This window comes from Budorcas taxicolor, chromosome 17 (genome assembly GCF_023091745.1).
Source record: "Budorcas taxicolor isolate Tak-1 chromosome 17, Takin1.1, whole genome shotgun sequence".
Classification (NCBI taxonomy): Eukaryota; Metazoa; Chordata; class Mammalia; order Artiodactyla; family Bovidae; genus Budorcas; species Budorcas taxicolor.
Window position 1 is genome coordinate 33,468,720 of NC_068926.1, and position 25,220 is coordinate 33,493,939.

The window sequence follows — 25,220 nt, forward strand, 5'->3', positions numbered from 1 at the left end:
ATATAAAGGAATGATCACATTTTAGGCTAACTGACAAGTGCTAATAAGAATTATGTTGTTGTTCTTGTTCAGTTGCTAAGTCGTGCCTGACTTTTTGTGACCGCATGGACTGCAGCACTCCAGGCTTCCCTGTCCTTCACTATCTCCCCGAGTTTGCCCAAGTTCATGTCCATTGAGTTGGTGATGCTATCCAACCATCTCATCTGCTGCTGCCCTCTTCAACTTTTGCCTTCAATCTTTCCCAGCATCAGGGTCTTTTCCAATGAGAAGATCAACTATTTTCAGCAAGTGGCCAAAGTATTAGAGCTTCAGCTTCAGCATCAGTCCTTCCAATAAATATTCAGGACTGATTTCCTTTAGGTTTGATCTCCTTGCCATCCAAAGGACACTCAATAGTCTTCTCCAGCATCACAGTTTGAAAGCATCAATCCTTTGGTGCTCAGCCTTCTTTATGGTCCAACTCTCACATCCATACATGACTACTGGAAAAACCATAGCTTTAACACTATGGACCTTTGTTGGCAAAGTGATGTCTCTGTCTGTCTAGGTTTGCCATAGCTTTTCTTCCAAGGGGCAAGTGTCTTCTAATTTTATGGTTACAGTCACCATCCTTAATGATTTTGGAGCCCAAGAATAGAAAAATCTGTCACTACTTTCACTTTTCCCCCATCTATTTGCCATAAAATGATGGGACTGGAGGCCATGATCCTAGTTTTTTAAATGTTGAGTTTTAAGTCAGCTTTTTCACTCTCCTCTTTTACCCTCATCAAGAGCCTCTTTAACTCCTCTTCATATTCTTTCATTAGAGTGGTATCATCTGCATATCTGAGGGTGTGATGTTTCTCCCGGCAATCTTTATTATTATTATTGTTATTTTTCCTCCCTGCGATCTTGATTCCAGCTTGTAACTTATCCAGCCTGGCATTTCGCATTAGGTACTCTGCATATAGGGGCTTCCCCAGTCCACAGGAAATGTGGGTTTGATCCCTGGGTTGGGAAGATCCCCTGGAGGAGGAAGTGGCAACCCACTTCAGTATTCTCACCTGGAAAATCCCATGGACAAAGGAGTCTGGCAGGCTACGGTCCATAGAGTCACAAAGAGTTGAATATGAGTGAAGCAACTTAACATGCGTGCACTCACTCTGGATGTAAGTTAAATAAACAGAGTGATAATATACAGCCTTGTCATATTCCTTTCCCAATTTTGAACCAGTCAGTTGTTGTTCCATGTAAGGTTCTAACTGTTGCTTCTTGATCCACATACAGGTTTCTCGAGAGGCAGGTAAAATGGTCTGGTAGTCTCTTCTCTTTAAGAATTTTTCAGTTTGTTGTGATCCACACAGTCAAAGGCTTTAGCATAGTCAATGAAGCAGAAGTAGATGCTTTCCTTGAATTTCCTTGCTTTCTCTATGATCTAACAAGTGTTGGGAATTTGATCTCTGGTTCCTCTGCCTTTTCTAAACCCAGTTTGTACATCTGGAAGTTCTTGATTCAAGTACTACTGAAGCCTAGCTTGAAGGATTTTAAGTGTGACCTTACTAGCATGGGAAGTGAGCACACCTATCCAGTAGTTTGAACATTCTTCAGCACTTTTGCCTACAAAAAGGCAAAATAAGAAATACAGATACCCAGATAAAACTGACTAGTAAGAAAATTATCAGTTACCTTATGGAGGTTATTTGGCATCTAGCCTAACAGAGAGAAAAACAAAATGAGCTTATGAGAAGTTAACCTCCCTGCTATAGGCCTCTTGCACTGCTGTGTTGTTCAACTGTCTCTGCTTCCATCTTCATCATCAATATAATGAGTTCCCTGGCAACGTGCATGGGATGGGAAGTGTGGCATTCCTAGAAGCCTCCGTGACCTTAGAAAAAATGCCTTCCAAGATGAGGTACTCCCACAGACACTTCGTTCACTTTCTTTTTATGCTTTCAAGTATATAATATTTATCTTTCAAATTAATACAACCTACCTCCCAGAGGTTGCAAATACCAAGGCATGTTGGCCTAGTGAGTGACAAGACCTGGAAAAAGACAAAACAAGGTGTGCTTCTAGATGACCAGAAAGACTGAGGACAATAAATAAAATAATCTCTCTTATTTACCTAGGAACCTAAGTCAATAACTATGTGCAGCAAATCAAGAAATTAATTGCACTTAGTATTTCACTGTAATTTGGTCAAAGAATGCATAGTGGACATAATAAAGTTACAGAAGTCAACTTCTTAAAATGACATTTAGTATTAGTTTCAGATTACTGTTATTACATCTAATTATTGGTATTTTGGGGGGCTTCCCTCATGGCTCAGTGGTACAAATCCAGCTTCAAAGCAGGAGACACAGGTTCAATCCCTGTGTCAGGAAGATCCCCTGAGAAGGACCTTCTCAGAAGAAATGAGAAGGAAGACAAGGAAAGGGCAGCCCACTTCAGTATTCTTGCCTGGGAAATCCCATGGACAGAGAAGCCTGGCGGGCTACAGACCCTGGGGTTGCGAAGAGTCGGATACAACTTAGTGACTAAACAACTGAACAATTGCTATTTTTACATATAAGGATGTAACATAGGAGTCAGGAAAATAATATTGCTGTATCAGTTTCCACTGTCTTCAGATATTCAAAATGATGTTCAGAGAATACTTCATGAATGGTCTTTGTCAGAAAGAAATATTTGATAAAAAGGTGATGGTGACTCTGTGTTTGAGCATGGGCTTCTGGAAGAAAAAGTAGGAAAATGCAATTATGAGAATCCATTGGAGGGACATATTTTAGAGGACCTTAATTTGCTTCTTTAAATTCCTTCTTGTATTGGAGACGTGCACAAGATGATGAATTTTGGATTCATTCTAGCATGTGGACTGCAGGTGTAATTTTGGAGCCTATTGAGAGTTTTTGTTCTAAAAGCCTGTAGGATAAGGTGGAGCACTGTAACCACGGCTAGTGAGTCTGGATTTCCCTTGGCTGGGAATTCTGCAAAATACATCTTATTTTGGAGTTTGTTTAATTCTTTGAAGGAAAGGCCTCTACCTTACACATTTTATAAGCACAAAATTATTTTTAGGCTTGTCTTCAAGGACAGGAACAAATACAGCTGGCAACAGTAATTTACACATGTAAGACTTAAATAAGCATTCTTTTAAGAAGGGTATTTAAGAGGGCAGCCACAGCCGGATGTTCCTATCATTATGCTTACTCTGTCAATCAAAGACTTTCTATAGTCTAGTACCACGTCAAGTCCAATTAACATAACTAACATAACTTGCACAGGTTTGTGTAAACCAAGCACTGTTATTAATAGCAGTATTAAAATAACCTGGCATGGGTTTGGTAGACCTTCATATTTATTTCCAGCTTCTGCCATGGTCATGTTTAATAGTGTGTGAGATACATGAGCAATGAACAGAGTTCTTTAAATGTGTGGGGAAACCTGAAAGACGGCCAGCAATAACTTTTTCCGGATTCTTTCCAGATGCAAAGTAACTTACCCCTTCCTTTCAGGGATAGTGAGCAGGATACTAGCTGAAAAAACAAAACTCAGCTTGATAGGAGAGACTGCTCATTTGCTTTAATTGTGCCCAACTCTTTGTGATCCCATGGACTGTAGCCCGCCAGGGTCCTCTGGCCATGGGATTTCCCAGGTAAGTATACTGGAGTGGATAGCCATCCCCTTCTCTGTCAGGGGATCTTCCTGATTCAGGGATTGAACCTGGGTCTCCTGCATTACAGACAGATTCTTTACTATCTGAGCCACCAGGAGAGTGGTCTAACTCCTGGTCTTGGGAGTAACCAGCGAAGCTTTCAAGCCTGCTGATCCTACCAGGTACTTGGTGTGCTAGTCAGGTGTGCCCTAGCCTGCTGCTGCCACCTTAGATGTTCATGAACCCCCCAGGCTGCCACTTCTGAGAATCAGTGGTAAATGTAGAAAAGTAAAGTTAAGGTATATCTGAAACATGCGAAACAGAGACTGAATCACCCTGTAATAGAGCATATATCAAGACTGAATGCTCCTGTACAATCAAAGAGTTCTTTAAATTTGTGATAGAATCTGAAAGACTGCAGTGATGTTCTTAATTACTTTGTCACAAACTACTATGTATAAAATAGATAAACAACAAGAATATATTGTACAGCACAGGAAAATATAGCCATTTCTATGTAATAACTTAAAATGAAATATAATCTATAAAAATGTTGAATGTTATACACCTAAACTAAAATTACATTATTATAGCTAATATATAGCTATTGTTATGTAATAACTTTAAATGAGTATAACCTATAAAAATGTTGAATTTTGTACACCTAAACTAAAATTACATTATTATATTTAATATAACATTGTATAGCAACTCTATTTCAATTTAATAAAATGAATTACTCTGTAAATCAACCTGAGTGACCTACACTAATTAGAGGCCTAAAATGAGTCCTTTAAATTTTCACAGCATTTCATTTAAAATCACTGAAACTTTAAAATCAAAGTATTTGTCTTCCGCAGCTTTTTAAAGAATTGTAATTACAAAGATTTTAAATAGGAAGAACTGAAATTTTTCTCTCCCAATCAAAGAAGAAATTAAATGTATTACATGACTGTACAAATATTGTAAAACACCTAGTTTTCAAATTTATCACTGGGCTTTGGAATATCTCAACTTGTAGGGAGAATCTTTTGATCCAGTTAAAAAGCTGCTGTTTTTAACTGGATAAAATTATATTTTGTATCCAAATGGGTTAAAAACCAGAAGACTTATAATTTTGAGATATCTAAATTTAATTGAAGCCATCAACATAAACAAAATTTATATAAGGAGCTTTGTTTTGAGAAAATATTTGTTGAGAGATGCTACTGAAAGTTTTAAAAAAGACATACCTGTAAAAAGATTTTAGCTGAAAAATTTGTACATTTCAATATAAAGAATATAAATAATAATATATTTTTTAAAATCAGAGCTTGCTTTGAACTTACTAGGTACCTCAGTACTTAGAGAGAAAATTTTCAACTAAAAACATTATGGTATAGAGATTATCATTCTGAGTGAAGTCAGACAGAGAAGCAGAATCATCGTATGACATCCCTTATGTGCAGAATCTAAAAAGACATGATACAAATGAATTTACAAAACAGAAACAGATTCACAGGCTTAGAGAATGAGCTTATGGTTAGAGGTGGGGAAGGATGGGGGAAGGGTTAGTTAGGGAGTTTGGGATGGACAGGTACGTATTGCTATATTTAAAATGAATAACCGACAAGGACCTACTGTAAAGCACTGGTAACTCTGCTCAGTGTTATGTGGCAGCCTGGAAGGGAGGGGGTTTGGAGGAGAATGGACACATGTATATATATGGCTGACTCCCTTTGCTATCCACCTGACACTATCACAACATTGTCAATCAGCTATACTCCAATACAAAATAAAAAGTTAAAAAAATATGTTCTACAGAGAAGCATTCGTTGAAGATGGCAATGATATATTGTTTATGTAACCATGAAGATTTCAGGCAATTTTATGAATAAATTTAAAAACAGGAAAATTGTATTTAAGAAAATGTATTTTTTAGAAAAATATCAGTATTTGATGGTGGAGGAAGTATGCTAAGAAATTGATTAAAGTATGTGAAAATGTACTGAAAGTAAGTACAAATGCTAAAAATAGCATTCAGGTAATTGATAAAAAGACATTTTGTAAAATCTGGTAGGTAAATACATATTTATGTTTTAATATATATTTTATTGTTATTTTTTGAAAAATAATGTTTAAATAGAACTATTTAGTAACTACCAAATATAATTGAACCAAATTTTTGGTCAGCAGATAAGTACACCTAAGAACTACATAGTTTTGTTTTTATTAGTTCCTTCCGCTCTCAAAAAATATCCCAGCTGGGTCAATTAATAGGCCCACTAAACCATATACGAAAAGTGAAAGTGTTAGTTGCTCAGTTGTATTTGACTCTTGGTGACCCCATGGACAGTAGCCTGCCAGGCTCCTCTGTCCATGGAAGTCTGCAGGCAAGAATGCTAGAGTGGGTTGCCATTCCCTTCTCCACGGGACCTTCTGGACTCAGGGATCAAACCTGGGTCTCCTGCATTGCGGGTGGACTCTTTACTACGTGAGCCACCATATGACTTTTTTTTCAACAGTGGAGACTTCCACCTTTGGGTGACCAAGACAGTAATCTGGCCACGGGGAGTCTGAAAGAGCTTAAAAAACATCATTGCTTCATATAAAAACTGGTAAAATAAATGGATGTTCTGAAAAGAAAGAACGGCTAGAGTAGTCCCAAGTTACCTTTGCCTTGCAACAGCCTCCCAGACTTGAAGAAACTGTGTCTGTCCATTTTTGTAAGTTATCATTATGCCCAACACAGTGGGAGAAGGAAATGGCAACCCATTCCAGTATTCTTACCTAGAGAATCCCATGGACAGAGGAGCCTGGTGGGCTGCTGTCTATGGGGTCGCACAGAGTCGGACACGACTGAAGCGACTTAGCAGCAGCAGCAGCCAACACAATACCGTGTGTGTAGAAGTCTCTATGTAGGTTGAGTGTGGAATAAAAGAACAGACATGCTTTACATGCAGGGAAACTTGCTACAAACCTACAAGGGTGCGGAGTGCATAGTCCCTTCTTTTTCAGAAGTTTTTCTATTAGGGAAAGCAAAAAGTCATAAAAATGAAATGTGCAATAAATTTTAAAGGAAAAAAATTCTAAATGAGTCTGAAGATTATAGCTTAGTTATTGCTGAAGTATTTAAAACAGCATTCCATGATAGTTAACTGAATAAAAATAGGCTCAGTTAACCAAAGGTTTGTGTAACTTCTCTATTGGACAGAAATTATTTTAATATATTAACAAATAGTTTAATGGAAATGATTATACGATGTACATCAGTTCAGTTCAGTCGCTTAGTCGTGTCCGACTCTTTAAATTTCCCCTAAACATATAATTTTACAACCATGAAACTGGAGTCATTATTCCAATGGCAATAATGTATGACAAGTTAAGCGGTAATTAAAACGGCTTAAGCAAAATGTATATCAAAGTGGTATTTTTTTAAAAATAATATTTTATCACTAATTCTGGTGAATTTATACTCTTTGCTTTGTTCTGGGAAAAAACCTCAGAATTTGCAACAAGTGCATTAAAATTAAAGGTCAACAAACCTCAACTGCCATAGATAGCCTGAGAATAAACAGAATGGAAGAGTAAGCATAAGTACAGTCCATTTTTCTAGTTAAAGAGTGACAGCTATACTTCGAAATTCCTAAAAACAGATGGGAGACTGGTTCAGCATTTAAGATAGAAGACTATTTAAATTAATGGAAGCTGGGAGGAGAGCTGATGGTTTTAGCATAAATAATAAAAAAGATACTACATTTCCTAATCTATTAGTTGACAGTACTTTCCCAGCAGAAATTTGGAATCTAATCCAGATTCACGTGAATGCAAACTGGCTCATCTAGTTCAAAAGTAACTGCTTGTGGTCAGGTCCTCCAGGGCAGTTCATCTTATTCTGCATTCTGACCTCGACCGCGGTCTTTTTCTCCCGTAGTGGCCTCTGCGAGTAATCAATCTGTCCAGAAGGGAAGCTAGCTGCCTGAGATCCAATAGTGATAGCTTTCAACTAGATCTGATGGAGGCCATGTCCTTTTCATGAGGCAAGTAGGAACATAGCCCCAAATCCCTACTATTTTTAGTTTTCACAACCTCCTTCCCGATCATTACTTGTTTCTTTTAGTCCCAGATCGACAAAGTTAAACCATCACCGGAATTTAATAGATTGAACGGGGACCGGGATGACTGAAGAAAAGGACTGGCCTGGAGTGCCCTTTGGGGACAAAAAGGTTAAGGGAGTGGCATGGGGCAACTCTCCCAGCTCAAGTGCCCCTCCTAGCAGTGGCCCCAAAAGCCAGCGAGTCCCTCAGACAGGAAGACAAAGGAAGGCTCAGGGCCGAGTGGTGACGGGGTGGGTGGGGGCAGCGACTCGCGTGAGCTCGGGGACGTGAGAACGCAGCCCCCGCCCCCTTCTCCGCCCCCATCCTCGAGAAAGGCGGAGCCGCCAGGCAGCCCTCAGAGAGGCCTCCCAGCGGTGCAAAGCAGCCGGTCCCAAGCGGCCGCACACACCCAGGCGCAGGCGGCGACCGGACGGTACAGTGGGGGAGGGGCGAGGCAGGGGGCGGAGCCGGCGGCCGAAGAAAGGCCGGGCGGCCGGGAGGGGCGGGGCCTCGGCAGAGAGGGCGGGGCCGCGGGGCGGGGCGGAGCCGCCCGGTCCCGGGCTGCCTGAGACAGTCACTGCCCTGACGGCGGCGGCGGCAGCGGCGGCGGTTGGCCAGTGGGGGTTGGGAGGAGCACGGCGGAGCTGCTGGGGCAGCTGGAACTGGCAGTTGCCGGGGACCAAGAGGAGGATCTGGAGCCGGGAGCGTTCTCCGGGCCGGGCTGAGGAGGCGGCTGCAGTGAGAGTTCAGGGAGCGCTGGCGGCGGTGGCTTCTCAGCAAAGCAAGTGTCTGAGACTGAGACTCCGCAGCGGCGGCGGCGGCGGCAGCAGCCGGGACCGAGGTAACCGAGGGGCGGCGGCGGCAGCGGCGGTGCAAACGAGGCCCCACCCTCAGGTCGGAATCTCGGGGGCTGTGGCTGGGCTCGGACCTCACCCACCCATCCAGCCTTTTCAGCCCCGGGCTCCAGACCCGACTTCTCGCTTCGTTCCGCGGCGGGCCGGGCGGGGGCGGGAGCAGCGCCCGAGGTTGGGGGCGCGGAGCTGGACACCGACCCGAAGCGACCCTACATCTAGGACTGGCGAGGACGTCGGGCACCCCTTCCCCCTTCAGAGGACACACCCCGATCTCGGGGCGGGGCGGGTGTCTAGGCGTTCCCAGCCTTCTGGAAGGAAGATCTCAGTGTGGAGGCTGCACTTCGGTCCGTGGCCTCTCCGAGGTGGCCCTCCTGTGGCTCCTTGGGGCCACTGAACCCGAAGGAGGTTCCTGTCGCTGGGAATCCCGGAGTTCCTTTTGTCTATCAGCTGAACTAGAGGCCGGAACTGTAGGCAAACACCCACCAGCTCAAGCCATCTATTCCTTATCCCTTTCCTGCCTGGAAGGATTTCTCCCCAGCAGCCTTTTCTCCGGCCACAGTAGTAGATTTCATGCCTCACCCCCTCTCCGAAACCTTCCTCTTTGGCGCAGAGGAAAGAAAGATTCGCGTAGTACTTGTGTTTGGATTTTATCATTCCTGTAAGCTCAACCCCCTTCCCCTTTTTCTTTTTAGCCCGTTCCCATTCAGCCGCAACCCTGATAATCATCCGCTAGATTTTGCAACCTATCAACAAAGGAGTGTGGCCAGTCAACAGAGCCCTTTGACTAGCTGGTCTGTGCAAGTTCATAGAGCTTCCCTACCTGGCGCTATTCTGCCAAGCTTGTCGGAAAGACCTTTTTGGCTAGAGTTAAGGATGATACTGCATGTGCCTAAAGTCTTTATTTCTCCTTTCTACGGTGAGGTTTTAAAAATCCAGGGTAACTTGATTCAAATGTAGCTGTTTGGGAAGCCTAACTATAGAGGAAGAGAAATACAGAAGGGAAAATGTAATTATGATTTTGGTGTAGTTATCCAACTTTTTAAAAGTGCCAAAGATGAAGTGTATGAGTTTTTGAGATTACTGTAACTGGATAATTGTATTCTTTGACAAATGAGCTTTTTATCATGTGATATTTTGCACGAAGGTATTTTTGTTTTATTTTAGTTGCTAGTGGGAATTATTGATTACCTAGACATCTTAAACGCAGAAACCTGTGAACAGGTTCATTAAGAATCTATCTTGAAAAATGCATTTTATGAATGCTTTGAATTAAGAAGATGTTAACAGTGGTTTGCCATTTTTGCCACATAAGAGACAGTAATCTGAAACAGTTCCCTCTCTGGCAGTTGTCCAAATACCTAAAACCTGCAGGGTCTAGTACTTTGACTATCCTTCAACCAGAAGTATAGCACTAACAATCTACTGTATAATTTTAATCCCTTTGATAGCATTTACCTGTAATGGATACGTTTTTCTGCATCTAATTTTCAGATACAGAGTTAACGCTGGAAATCTGGAGAAGCATTTTATACAAATTGAAAGATTGGGCTTTCTCTTCAGTTTTCCAGATGTATTGTCTCATCTGCATACTTGAAATATCCACAGTCACATAAACTCCAGATGTAACCATGGAGTTACGCGACCCATCAAGATATAGGAAAAGTGTGGCCAAGGTTCGGAAACAGGCAGTTTTCCACCAGTTCAACAATTAATATAAACATATATTCTCTGCTCATTATCAGGAATAAAGAGCCAAATAAAGTCACACACATTCTGTTGGCAGATGGACTCTGTGGCTGTTGAATTTTACTGTAACTGGTTACTCTGCCATTCAAAGTCAACTTAATATGCAAGTTCTGTCCAAATGGATGTAAAGACCTGTGTTGATGTACCCAGATGCTAGCAAATGTTAATGATAAGAAACCTATTATGACTAACCCTTGGGAAGAGAAAGTCTGCAAAATGGCTCAAACGAGTTTACTGCAGGGGAAGCAGTTTTACTGTAGGGAGTGGGTTTTCCACAAGCTTCAGCATTGCCTCCAGGAGAAGACTAACTGCTGCAACAGTGCTGTCAACACACCACCGCTTGTAATGAATTCTGGGAATAATGCTAGTGTTGTCTCTGGGAAAGGAGCTGCCTGGGGTGTGTTATTGGTAGGAGGGCCTGGCAGTGGCAAGACAGCCTTATGCACTGAACTCTTGTGGCCAAGTTCACCTACAAGCTTGCAGAGAGGTTTACATCGCCAGGCGTTGGCCTTTCATTTCTGCAAAGCTCAGGACTCTGATACATTGTGTGTTGGAGGGTTTATTAGAGGTCTCGTTGCTCAGATCTGCCGTAGTGGACTACTCCAAGGATATGAAGACAAACTAAGGGATCCAGCAGTTCAAAGCCTCCTACAGCCTGGGGAATGTGAGAGAAACCCAGCAGAAGCATTTAAAAGGTAACAAATAAGTCATGGTCATGGTGTTCTGTTTCTTTGAAAAAATTAAAGTTTTTTTTTTTTGGTGTTTTGTATTTTTTCTTAACTTTGCCAGTACTTTTACTCTAATTGTGTATTTGGGGATAATCTGTGGTTGTGAAACACTTGTATACTTTGAATGTTGAAGGAAACAAAATTTAAGCTTTGTATTGTAGGGATATTAATTAAAAGTATTATCTTTTACTTATTTAATAACAGAGTGTGAAGCACTGAAGAAACTTAGAGAGGTGTGATATTCTTGCAGACTTTTTAACATGTGAGTGCCATCCAGTAAAACTCAGGGTGAATCTGTTTTCTTCTGCTGTTAGCTATCAAAATCGGGTCAGAACTGTTATATCATTCTGAGATTAATGAGCAAATCTGTTAGGCAATACCTGTATCACAAATTTGAGATGCCAAACTTGATGGACAGTGTTCAATATGGAATAATCAATAATGCAAACCTGAATATTAAACTCTACTTTTTAAGAGACTTACAAACAAATCTTTTCCTCTTGACTTACTACTTTTTCTGGAGGTACTGTCACTCGTTGAAGAGCTGAATTTTCATTTCCGATAAGTAATTTCATGAATTGTGGATTTATTGAAATCTTAGAAAGTGTTTCGAAAAGCTTAGTCTAAGTCGAACTTTAAAAGTATGTAATTATGTATTTTGATTGAAATTAGTTAAATAAATTATGTAAAATTTTAATACTTTAAAATATTTAAAATCAAGTCTAATAACTGTATATTTTTGATATATTCTGATCATGAGTAAGTCTTTCTCTATAGTAGCAGAGATTTCTTTAAAAAGATCCTTCTACTCAGTTCATTTTCTACATTTTTCCCCCACTGGGTGAATTTTAGTGACTAATTGAAGGTGAATAAGAAGCAGATATACAGCTGTGTGTAAAAACCACATCAGTATTGATTTTCTGATTGACAGAAGGATCTAATCATTTTGTATTCCCAGTCTGTACTTGGGGAGGGAAAGTCTAGTGTTTCTACTTGTACCATTCTGGTACTCTTATGGTTTTCTACTGGGTCTTTCAAAAACTTGGGTCACTTTCTTTTTCACTTAAGTAATGAATCAGTGGGCTTCCAAGTGGCTCAGTGGAAAAGAATCTGCCTGCCAATGCAGGAAACACAGGAGACACAGGTTCAATCCCTGGGCCAGGAAAATCCCTGGAGCAGGAAATGGCAACCTACTCCAGTATTGTTGCTTGGAGAGTCCCATGGACAGAGGAGCCTGGCAGGTTGCATTCCATGCGGTTTCAGAGAGTCAGGCATGACTGAGACTGAGCATGCACAATTGAGTCATTAAATAAATTAGGTAACCCCTTGGTGGGACTTCCCTGGTGGCTCAGACGGTTAAGTGTCTGCCTACAATGTGGGAGACCCAGGTTCGATCCCTCGGTCGAGAAGGTCCCTGGAAAAGGAAATGGCAATCCACTCCGGTACTATTGCCTGGAAAATCCCGTGGACAGAGGAGCCTGGTAGGCTATAGTCCATGGGGTTGCAAAGAGTCAGACACGACTGAGCGATCTTCACCGTGACCCCTTGGTATTGGAAAAGCTGTTTTTGATCATTCGTAGAGCTGCATGTTTCTTTGAGACTGTGAAGCAGTAATATAACCATCGTCAAATGCAGACAAGAACGTACTTAAAAGTTAAATAGATAGTTTTACATAGTCTGTGACGTTAGATGACCTAGATCTCAGCTTTTGGACAAATAGTTAAGATTTTATTGTGGGTTTTACTGGTGTTTGATTGACTTGTTAAATAAATCCTTTGGAGAATTTTAATAGGCATATATTTTATTTAGGCAGGGATAGATGTAATTAAACAAGTAGACAATGGAGCAAAAGGTCCTTATTTTCAAAGAGTTAAACAATATTTTGAGGGAGACAGATGGATGTAGTTAATCATAACATGATGGGAGATAAAATATAAACAAAGAAAAGTAATTGTTTTTTTCGGTTTTGACAAAAGCAATCTCCTAAACCAGGTTGTGTATTGTAACTTTCTTAACATTAACACTGGATAATTAATATTGATGACTTCATATATTTATGTGTGAAATAATTTAATAGAAATTTGATATAGTTCTTCACAGATCCATAAAATTGGGGGAATTTCAGAGTGATTTGGTAATTGATGCTTTTTATCTACTTTTCTTCAGTTTTACTTCCTAATTTTTTTAATCCCTATTTTTTTTTACCTTTAATGATACTGGATACAATATGCAGTGCTGCAAACTAACTTCTTACATGGAGTCACATAGTTAAGTAGTAACTTGTTAATTACCAGTTTTTTGAAATCACATTTTCTTCATGATGAAAGTAACTTCATGTTTAGTTAAATATTCCTACTTTTTTTCTGACATAGTAGAGTATACTCTGTTGATTCTGAGATTTAGTTGTCAAGAAATTTCTTCTGACATCCATCCATTCATTCTTACAGCAAATGTTTATTGAGAGCTTTTTATGTTTTAAGCACAGTTCAGCTACAGATATTTATTGCGAACTGTCTCTGTGTTAGGTAGAATTCAGCTATAGATGAATTAGTGAATAGAACAGAGAAAATACACCATCTTCATGGAGTTTTAAGTTGTTAACGCTAACATTTACCTTATTTCTATAAAAAATAATACTTTGGGTAAATAGTTGCTATTGTGTAGATGCAGCACACACATTTTAACCTGATGGGATTGGATCATCCGTTAAAGGGAATGATGAATGAAGACACATTAATTTCTTATTTTTGTCCTTTTCCATTTTTCTTTCTTCACTGGTTAAAGTGCAAAGCTGTTGTTACTACACTTAGAATATATATATTTCTTTTATTTCTATCGATGGAACTAAGATGACAACCGTTATGTTTTTACTTGTTTAGAGAACCAAACGCTGATTTATTTCGTTCTGCCTCCCGTTTCAGGCTTATATGGGAAAACTTTGCATTTTCTGTTGAGTTGACTTTTCTAGAGTTAGCGGTAGAGTTTCCTAGCCGTCTTATAACCGTAAAACAAATTCTAGTCGTTTTTGACCAAACGATCAAGTTAAGGAATGAGGGAGGGGTTAGTGGTTTTAGATCCTGTGATTGGTTCAGAAGCACAATGAAAGATGGTTATTTTTTCAATCAGAAAACTTCTTTCTGAGCCTTACTATCATGGTCCTTGACATCCTCCTCCCCACCCCCCCACACCCCCACACCCCACACACACACAAGGCTAGGGTCTTTTTGGAGAGATAGATGGATGTGGAGTGGAAGTACAAAGCTTTGTTCCTAGTGGATATTATTTTCTTTTATTTCTGATTAACAATAGGCAAGGCCAGATGTGAACTTTCTGTGTGATGTCAATTTTCCAAGTTGGGTAAAAAGATTTTGTTCTTTGTAACATTGATAGTTGCAGTGGTGTTAGTCGCTCCGTCGTGTCCGACTCTTTGCGACCCTGTGGACTGTAGCCCACCAGGCTCCTCTGTCCATGGGATTCTCCAGGCGAGAATACCGGAGTGGGCTGCCATTCCTTTCTCCGGGGGATCTTCCCAACCCAGGGGTCAAATCTGGGTCTCCTGCATCGCAGGCAGATTCTTTGCCATCTGAGCTACAGGTAATGTTGATAGGAATTATTGAACATCTTCAGTGGTACCCTCAAATTAAGTATAAATGGAATAAAGTTGTGATGAATTAAGAATGAATGACTCTAAACTTTGAGAGTTTAGCAGAAAAATTTTATGAAAAGTGTTGAAAGGTAACAGTGGCTTGTTAGAAAAAGATTGGGAGCTAGAAGACTGGACTCTGACATTTGTTCCTTATGTTGAATAGGAATCCTTGAATAGTGGAATTTTCTTTCTAATTTTTTTATCTCCTTCTTAAACATTTTGTACTTCTTCCCTTATAGCTCTTCAGATTCTTAACTTCTTTTGTAATTACTTATGCATACATGTTTTTTTATCTCCTCTATTAGGCATATGTTTCTTCATAACATTATTCATGGCTGATTAATATTTTATGTTTAGAATAGCACTTTGAACAGCATTTTGCATATCGTAAGTGCTGTTTGAGTATTTGAGTGAATAAATACTGCTATTCACGTATCTAGAATGTGTTTGAACCTGATTGAAGGACAGCTGAAGCTCTTGCCTAAGAAAGGAAATTGAAATGTTACATCATTTAGGTGAGTGTTAAATGCAGACCGGGCTGGTATAGTGATTATTAATTTATTAACCTGATGTCTGCTCTTTAGCCTGTATGACTGTGGCATTGGTCCAGATAGTTTTACATGGCCAGATGTCTATCTTCGGTCTCAACTGACTCCAAGTGTTTTTGGCAAACTCAACAAAGGGGCAAAGGACGGAATGGGACTGGAGTGTGTTCTTCCTTGTTACCCTCAGTGGTGGGGTATTTTCAGGGCAAAATAGTTCCGTTCCATTATCTGTTTTGTATATCTAAGACTACTTATACTCTTAACTACTAAATCTGATATCTACATATTTACAGAAAGATGTTTAAGCCTAAAAGCTTCTGAATCCACTTTTAATCTATCTTTAGCCTTAGATGATATATGTTAGTAATTTTTTTTCATTATTAGTGTTTTCTTCTATTCAGAATCCTCTGTCTGACTGTATTCTTTGATGGGACTTTCTCTAGGTTCTCTGTGGCTGTCCAACAAAGCCTCTTTAGGTTGTCTCCATTTGTTTATACACTCCTTCAATAATTTACTTACATGGCTACCAATGCTTATGTCTAACATGATGGCAGTCCAGTCTACATCAACAACCTTTCTCTTAACTCTAATCAACATATATCTTTTCACTGGAGTGTCCCTCACCTACCTTCCTCTGTTCAACCCATCATCTCTTTTAGCATTTCTATTCATTGACAAAAAGTCAGCACCTGCTGTGTGCCAGATGTGTGCTAATGTGCAGATAATAGGACTGAAGTGGTGAACCAAACAGGACATTGAGAAGTGGGGAGAAATACATTGAACAAATAATCACAAAAATTAAAAAATGCAGCTTTGCTAAGTGCTGAGAAGGAAGGACACAGGCCAGTAAGAAAACATACAATATAAGGCTTGATCATTATCTAAGTTGCTCCATAGTTACTCTTATTTTCTAAACCCTTTCTATTTAAAAGTATGATCATGAGATCAACAATATTGGCATAACCCGGGAGGTTATTATAAAAGCAGAATCTTAAATTACTGAAGTGAATCTGCCTTTTGAAAAGATTTCAAGTGAATTCTGTGCACATTGAAGTTTGAGAAGCACTGCTCAGGGTAGATACTAGAGTTTCCTTTCGACTTTTTTTCTGTTATCTTATGGTATCTCATCTTTTTTTTGGAATGGTTCTTGAATTCTTTTACCCTAATCTAGAATTTTTGTTCATCACCTCCTAGGTGCTCTTCTTAATCTTAGCATCTCTGTATTGTGATTCCTTTTGGTAATGGCCAATTAACCAAAGTAAAACAGTGCTCTCTTTAGGTCATTCCTCTGAGCCTGTGATAATGTAAACAACAAATTTAAATTTGTCTACTTGACTTTAAAAGTTCTTTACAATTTGGTTCTGTTCCATCTAAAGTATGTATTATGTTTCCAGACTTCACCAGAACACATTAAGCTCATTTATTCTTTCAGGAAATATTTTTAAGCTTTTGAGACAATGTTAAAGTTGATAAGAGATATGAATAAGAATATTCTCATTTTTCTTATTGTTTAGTAAGAACTTAATATATTTAGTAAGAATATGGACCTTTTGTTTGTTATAGGTTGCAGATTTTTTAAGTTTTAACTTTGTTTTTAGTAATTTTGCTTAAATGGTTTCTATACAATGAAATGGTTTGATTTTATAAAGTAAAATAAGTAAATACTCTTCTTGCCGTAAAAAAGATCTTTGGAGTGTGTTCTGATTGGTTGCCTGTCTTTATCCTCTAGTTATTTTACTACTTTCTTTGTGTTAGTGTGTTAGTCTCTCAGTTGTGTCTGACTCTTTGCAACCCCATGGACTGTGGCCCACCAGGCTTCTCGGTCAATGGCATTTCCCAGGCAAGGATGCTAGAATAGGTTGCCATTTCCTTCTCCAGGGGATCTTTCCCACTCAAGGATCAAACCCTGGTCTCCTGCATTGCAGGCAGATTCTTTAGCATCTGAGCCACCAGGAAAGTCCTGTCTTGACTATACTATATATAATTGTTTTAAATTTCAAACCAACTTCTCTTTCATGTTATCCTAATTTCAGAAATATCCGTATTATCGTTTTCTTTTCTACAACACATGTAATGTAACTAAATGCTGTGCTCAGATGCTTGGTCGTGTCCAACTCTTGCCCACCACACTCCTCTGTCACTGGATTCTCCAGGCAAGAATACAGGAGTGGGTTGCCATTTCCAGGGATCTTCCTGACCCAAGGGTGGAACCCACTTCTCTTACGTCTCCTGCATGGGCAGCCGGATTCTTTAGCACAGGTGGCACCCAGGAAGCCCAGGGTAGCTAAATAATCTTTGATAATAATGTAGAATTTGAAAATGTTCATGCAATTACTTAATGAAAATAAGAATTAATTAAGAGAATCATATCTTATTTGTGGCTATCTTGAAAAACAATTTGGACTGTTTCAAGAACTTGTAGCCTTTTTACCGTTGTGACTCCAGAAGTGAATACGTAGATTCCAGAAGTGAATACGTAGATTCCAGACGTGAATACGTAGGTATTGCTGTGGATTGAATTATGTGCTTTTATTTGCTTTTGTTCTTCTCTCTATGTATCCTTGGTCTTTCCCACATGATATTGCAGCGCTTCTACTAGAGAAGCGTCCTTCTCTGCCTTTTGATTTTGGCTCAGCCTTGTGATATGGGGGAAGTTAGTAGATATGATTCAAACAGAGACTTGGCACGTGCCCGAGTGATTGGGCTGCTCCTCTTTGAGGCTCATCACCTTGAGAAGGATATGTTCTGGCCAGCTAGTTGGTCCCAAGAGGATGAGGGGGATGTGTGCAAACCTGACCCAACTCAAAGCTTGACTCTAAGCCTGGAATACAGCAGATGCATGGACACAGGACAAAGTATAAATATTGTTATTTTAAGCTCTTGAGTTTTGAGGTGGTTGTGGTATACCACTCTTGTGGAAAAAACTAACAATCCAAAAATTAAGGAAATGATATTTCAAATAGAAAATCATTAATTTTCATAAAAAATCTGAGAGTCCTCATTGATCCCCCAATTTCACTCCTCCCCTTCCCCGATTCTGTCAGCTACTTTCGTTCTGTTTCCAAGATAAATACCTCAATTTTTCTTCTTCTCCATTGCTGCTACTCCCATATACCTTGCAGTGATGTCCTAACTAGTCTTCTTGCTGCTGTTATCCCTCTTATCTTCACAGATTAATTAAGGGTATCAGATCTTGTTATTTCTCTGCTTAAAACTTGCAGATAGCTTCTCATTACCTTTATAAGAAATTCTAAGCTTTACATGGTCTGGCCCTTGCCTAGCCATTGACTTTGACCTGTACTGTTCTCAGCCTTGTTCTTTGTTCCTCATCCTCATTGTCCTTATTATTGTTCTATAATAGGTCACGTTCCGGCCAACCTGTATGGCCACTTGCTCTGATATCACTTAGGTGTACCAGCTTTAATGTTTCCTCCTTGGAGAGTTATCTTTGTCCAATGAGTCGCCCCAGCCAATCATTTTCTTAAATCACATCATCCCAATTGCTTTCTTTTTGTCTTAATTTTCAGTGTCTATCATGATTGGGAATTATTTTGTGCATACTTACTTTCTAGCTAGCTTCTGAAATGAGCAGAGTGCTTGTTGTCTTGTACCTTTATATCTCTAGGGCTTAGAATATAGCAGAGACTCATTACTTCCTGAATTAATAATTTTGTCACGTTGATAATTTGCTCTGAACATATTCAGCTTTGAAATATTCTGTTTTCCTGTGGAATAATCTATACATATAGATAAAATATTTATAGATGAAAAGTATTTAAAACCAGCATTTTAATGACTTTATATTAGTGTCTTTTACAGTTCATGTTGAAATTAATTTTTATCAAATGGAAACTTTTTAATAACAGGTTTATGTTACGTGATGTGAGTCATGTGATGTCACCTTTTGCCTCTCTTCTATAAATCCATAGTTTCATCTTGAAACTCTTATCATTCTTTCAGACATTGTCATTTAAAATTCATATTCACTTAGAAAGGAGAAAAAACTTTTGCAGTTTAAATCTCAGTTAATATGTTTGTGAAGTTGCTACTTTAAGGAGAGAAGCAACTTGCAAAATGGTGGACTTCACAGGAATTGAAAGGTAATAATGGCACTAAAAGGGAAGAAATTGTTGTAGAAAATAAATTATAGAGGAAATGATACATTGCTACTATCCCCAAAGCTTCAATTATACAGGAAAATTAATAAAATAGAAAGACAAACATGCATGTACCTACTCATTTTGCCGCATTTACTCTAAATCTGAGTTTTCTGTTTCTTTAAAAAAAAGATAATCCACATTTGAAACCACTGAAGTATCCCATTCTAATTCTGATCTAGGTGACTCCCTAGGTGTCCCATCTGTGAATTTACTTGTTATGCATATGTAGTGTGACTAGTTTATATACATGGGGAGATATATATGTATTTATACATACTTGTTACATGATTTAGTTCTGTATATTTTTAATTCCATATCAGCAATTCTCAAACATTTTTATTCTAGGTCCCCTCTATACTCTTAAAAATTATTGAGTACCACAAAGAATTTGATTATGTGGATTATGTCTGTGTATCAATATTTGTTTATTTGAAATTTAAACTAATATTTAATATATATTAACATATTTAATAGTAATAAATCTTACATATTAACATAATATTTTAAAGAAAGAATAACTGAATTGCCCATGACAAAAGGAAAAAAAAACACATAGCAGCATTGGTTTACATTGTTTTGCAAATCTTTTTAATATTAGACTTAATAAAAGACAGCTGGACTATCATGGCTATGTTTCTGCATGCAGCCTCTGGAAAAGTCCATTTATCCTTGAGAAAGAACAAGAGTGAAAAAGGCAAATAACATTTTAGTTTTATGATGACCCTGATTAGGGACTTCTAGGGATCCCATACTATAGTTTGAAAAACATTGTTCTGTATAGATAGTGTTGTGTTGCTAGTACTATCCTGCAATATTTTCTTTAATATTGTTTTTTGTTTGTGCATTTAGCCATGTTGTTACATGTGGATCTACATGGTTCACTTTATGGTACGCGTGCACGCATCCCAAGTCACTTCAGTCTTGTCCGACCCTTTGGACTGTAGCCCAACAGGCTCCTCTGTCCATGAGATTCTCCAGGCAAGAACATTGGAGTGGGTTGCTGTGCCCTCCTCCAGGGCATCTTTGCCACCCAGGGATAGAACCCATGTCTTTTAGGTCTCCTGAGTTGGCAGGCAGATTCTTTACCACTAGTACCACCAGGCAAACCCACTCTCTAGTATATAATTTCATTTTTTATACTATAATTCATTTATTGTCATGTTGATACTCATTTAAGATGTATAACTTTACAAAACAGTTAAGAACATTCTTGGGTATTCTAGTGTGCATATATATTAAGAATAAAGAAATGAAGGGTGATTCCAAGTTGAATTAAATACTCAAGTATTAAGTGAAATTTTGGATCTTAAGGTGTGTATATCCATTTTCAATGTAGAGATAGTACCAACTACTCTTTAAAATTAAATCAGTTTATACTCTTCTAAGAGTGCATAATTTGAGTTCCCATTACTCTGCTAGATCTATGCTTGCCATATTTTCCGAGTTCTTTATGTGTTGGAAGGTGAATGTGAAACGGTATCTTATTATTTTAAATATCCTTGATCCTGTGCCTTGTCATTCTGCTTGTGTAATTTTTGTTTTGAAATGTACAAAATGAATATAATATCAGTCTTTTCATGATTTCCTTTATAGTTTGGCCTTTGGGGGTCTTAAAATTTAACAACTTCTTTTCTACTTGATTGTTCTAGTAGTACTTGTTGAATGGCTCATCTTTCACTATTGATTTTACTAGTACTGCAGTCGGATACTCACATACATACACACACAGGCATGTACTTCTGAGTTCTCTATTCAACTTTGGTTTATTCATTCCTTTGTTGTTTCATCAAATATGTATTAGATAGCAGGAATGTACCAGGTGCATTCTTAATACTGGGTTATATTAGTTAAAATGTGCCAAGTATCATTTGTATTTATTGAGCTTATATTTTGAGGGTTGGTGTGGGTAGTTGGTAGAAAAGTGAAAATTTAAGAGGACAGTATATAATATATAGCATATCCCTAGATAATAGGTGGCATGTGGAAAATCAGAACAGAGTAAGGATGATAGGAGTGATAACGCTGAGTAGGTTGGGGCCAAAGAGTTGCTATTTATATAGGGAAAGTTAGGGCATTCTGTAGGAAGTATCCAGAGTGAGGAAAATTCCAAGTGCAAAGTCCTGTGGTGGGAACTGGCTTGGTATTATCCAAGAAAAACAAAGGGAAACTAAGAGACAAGTAGAGATGGAGTTAGGAGCCACGTAATACATGGACTTGGGCTTGGAAGCCGTTATAAGGATAGTCACTTTTACTTTGAGGAGATGAGAAGACATTAAGTCTTTTAAACAGGGTAGTAAAACATCATATGACTTACGGTTTTAAAGGGTCACACTAGCTACCGTGTTAAGAACTGGGGTGGTAAACATGCAAACAAGGAAACCAGTAAGTGACGAGTGCAGCAGTTAAGGTCGAGAGATAATATACTTGGACTTTGGTGAAGTGGTGGAGGTAGTGAGAAGTGTTTAAATAATGTTTTATCTAAGAAGCAAGGTCAGTAGTTGGGAGTGAACTTTGAGAAGAGGAAAGTGTGAAATAGTCCTCTAGGCAAGTGGGGGCATGGATGGTTTGGTGCTTTTCCACCTGTGGTGTAGGCCCCTGCAAGGTCACATGTAAGAATTAAAGATTTTAAAATTAAAAAAAAATAAAAAAAAAAAAAAAAAAAAAAAAAAAAAAAAAAAAAACTGGGCTTCTCAGGTGGCTCAGTTGTAAAGAATCTGCCTGGCAATGCAGGAGACCCAAAAGGCACATGTCCGATCCCTGGGTCAGGAAGATCCCCGGGGGGAGGAAATGGCACCCCACTCCAGTTTTCTTGGCTGGGAAATCCCATGGACAGAAGAGCCTTGCAGACTACAGTCCATGGGGTTGCAAAGAGTCAGATGCAACTGAGCTCCTGGGCACAGAAAAAAAAAAAAAAAATAAAAAAAAAAAAAAAAAAAAAAAAAGAAAGAAAAAAAAAAAAAAAGTAACACACAACGCAGTATTTGTTTTTTCACTCTCATTCTCTTTTGAGGATATGGTGAGGGCCACATGAGAGATTGAGTGCATAAACATTCTGACTGAGATTTTTATTAGGATTGCATTGAATTTTAGATTAATTTGTGGAAATTGACCTGTTTGCAATGTTGAATCCCCTAATCCATGAATATGGTACATCTTAACTTACTTAGATTTTTTTTTTTTTCCCAATTTTCCGCAGCAGTGTATTATAGTTTCTAGTATATAGGTCCAGTACATCTTGGATTGGATTTATTTTCAACTATTTGATTTTTTTTGGTACTATTGTAAATGATATTATTTGTAAATACTATTTTATGTGTTTTTTAAAATGTTAGTGTGTAGGGATTCAGATGATTTTTATATATTGACATTGTCACAAAGCATCTTGTGAAGTCCACTCATTAATTGTTATTCTCTAATCACTTTCACTTTTGAAGTATATTTCCTTTTTTTAATATAAATTTATTTATTTTAATTGGAGGTTAATTATAATATTGTATTGGTTTTGCCACACATCAACATGAATCCGCCAGGAGTGTACACGTGTTCCCCATCCTGAACCCCCCTCCCACCCCATACCATCCCTCTGGGTCATCCCAGTGCACCAGCCCCAAGCATCCTGTATCATGCATCGAACCTGGACTGGTGATTTGTTTCATATATGATATTATACATGTTTCAATGGCAACCCACTCCAGTGTTCTTGCCTTGAGAATCACAGGGACGGGGGAGCCTGGTGGGCTGCTGTCTATGGGGTCTGCACAGAGTCGGACACGACTGAAGTGACTTAGCAGCAGCAGCAGCAATGCCATTCTCCAAATCATCATCCCACCCTCTCCCTCTCCCACAGAGCCCAAAAGACTGTTCTATACATCTGTGTCTCTTTTGCTGTCTCACAGGGTTATCGTTACCATCTTTCTAAATTCCATATATATGCGTTAGTATACTGTATTGGTGTTTTTCTTTCTGGCTTACTTCACTCTGTATAATAGGCTCCAGTTTGCGATCGGTACAGAGTTAGAGGTTTAGAAGGTGTGTGTGTGTTGTGTGTGTGTGTGTGTGTGTGCACATGCACATATTGTCTTCATCATTTTAAAGATACCTTTAGCATGTCTTATACATCTTCATTTCTGTTGAAAAGTTTCTTGAAGACTTGTTTTTGCTTCTTTGATAATGCCTTCTCTCCCCTTTTTTTGTTTCAAGATTTTCTGTATTTGTGGTTTTTTCTTTGTTTTTTGGTAGTTAGACTTTGTCTTGCATAAGTGTGGTTTCTTGGTAGTTTTTCTGTTTTTGGATTTACTGAGTTTCCAAAATCTGGGGATTGTTTTTTTTCATTAGTTTTAGAAAAGTCTCATCTGATTCTTTTTCTTTGCAGACCACAACTGTGTGTAAGTTGTACCTTTCAAATGAATTCCTCGTGTATTTTCCACACTACTCTGTTCTAGCCTTCTTTTCTCATGCTTGGGTATTTCCTTTTGGCCTTTATTTTGAATTTGTTAGTTTCATCTTCCATTGTTATCAGGATGGTGTTGAATATACCCAAAGAATTTCTGACATCAAATACATACAGTTTTTTAGTTCTAAAGTGAAATTTTAGTTCTTTGTTTTTATAGATTCTGAGTTTTTTTGGTTTAAATTCTTCATTTTTTTCCTAATCTGTTTTTTAAATATTTTAATTATGGTTAGTTTAGTTTATGCTAACAATAGTATCTAGAGTTGAATCTGTATTTATTGTTTCTTTTTCCTCTAAATTACCAATCACATATTTCTTCCCTTTTTCTGATGAGTTTTGATTGTATGTCAGATAGTGTGTCAAGTACTGTAGAGTTCCAGACAATATCTTTCATCAGAGAAGGCTTGCTTTTTTTCTCATTTGGGCAGAGAGTGAGGGGCTGCTGTAAATAGAGCTTGAGCTGGGCTGAGGCTCCTTTGAAGTCTTACTGAGACTGCTAGTTTATTTCTGTCATTTTGGTGTGGACCTTCTCAGCTTTTGATTGAGAGCTCCAAAAGGACGGTTGATAATTCACTTCTTCTCCAAGAAGTATCCATTTAGTTTTTCGACTCCCTGCCCTTTATACCTTCAAATTCTGACAAACGTCTTGAAGAGGGTGGGTTTTGTGTTTAAAGCAAGTTCCCTCCCTTTGGTAGAATTTTGTCTTCAACATGCAGACGGTGGGGGACTTTTAGACACAGTAATCCTAGTTCCCCAATCCAGAATTTAGCACAGATACCTTGGAGAAAACCGTCTGTTGTTAGGGACAATTCAGATTTGACTCTGCTCTCTGAAAGAGAAATGTCTGACCTCTAAAAGTTGGGGTGATGTTATTTCTTTGGCAGAGTCCCTCGGGGTGGCCCAAGTCTGCTTCTCCGTCCATACCTAAAATCACTACATGCCCCAAATCAGCAAATGACCCCTTAGAAGGAATCAGCAGGTAGTTTCTTTCTTTTTTTGTTTTTTTTTCCTTTTGGATGAATTCCTGTCCTCTGGAGTTCTAATTCATTTTGCTCTCTTGCTTCAACAACCTTCTCATGTCTTTAAAAATGTAAATTTTGTAATGGATAACATTATTTTCTAGCTGTTGCTGTGGGAATTTTGGGCTGCTGCCACCTACTGCATTTTATCTGGCAGTGAAAGTCCCTATGAGGAAAATTTCTCTGGTTCTCTCCTGTTTTACTTGATTTGTGCCTTTGCTTGTTAAGTAACTTCTTTTTAAAATAAATAAAATAGTCTTTTATTTATCTGAACATCACAGATTGGTTTTCTTTAAATTCTTTGGCAGTTTTATAGGTTACTTTCATTTGGACATGAACCTATATTCTGATTGTTCCAGTTG

At 38.6% G+C, this 25,220-nt stretch overlaps 1 protein-coding gene across 1 annotated transcript in view; it reads left to right on the top strand.

The window, feature by feature from the left end:
* Positions 1 to 10,460: 10,460 nt before the first annotated feature.
* Positions 10,461 to 25,220, top strand: part of ANKRD50 (ankyrin repeat domain containing 50) — a 31,162-nt gene continuing 16,402 nt past the window's right edge. Inside the window, exon 1 of the mRNA XM_052655031.1 lies at positions 10,461 to 11,005. Within this exon, the coding sequence (XP_052510991.1) occupies positions 10,461 to 11,005 (545 nt within the window). The remainder of the gene's footprint in view (positions 11,006 to 25,220) is intronic.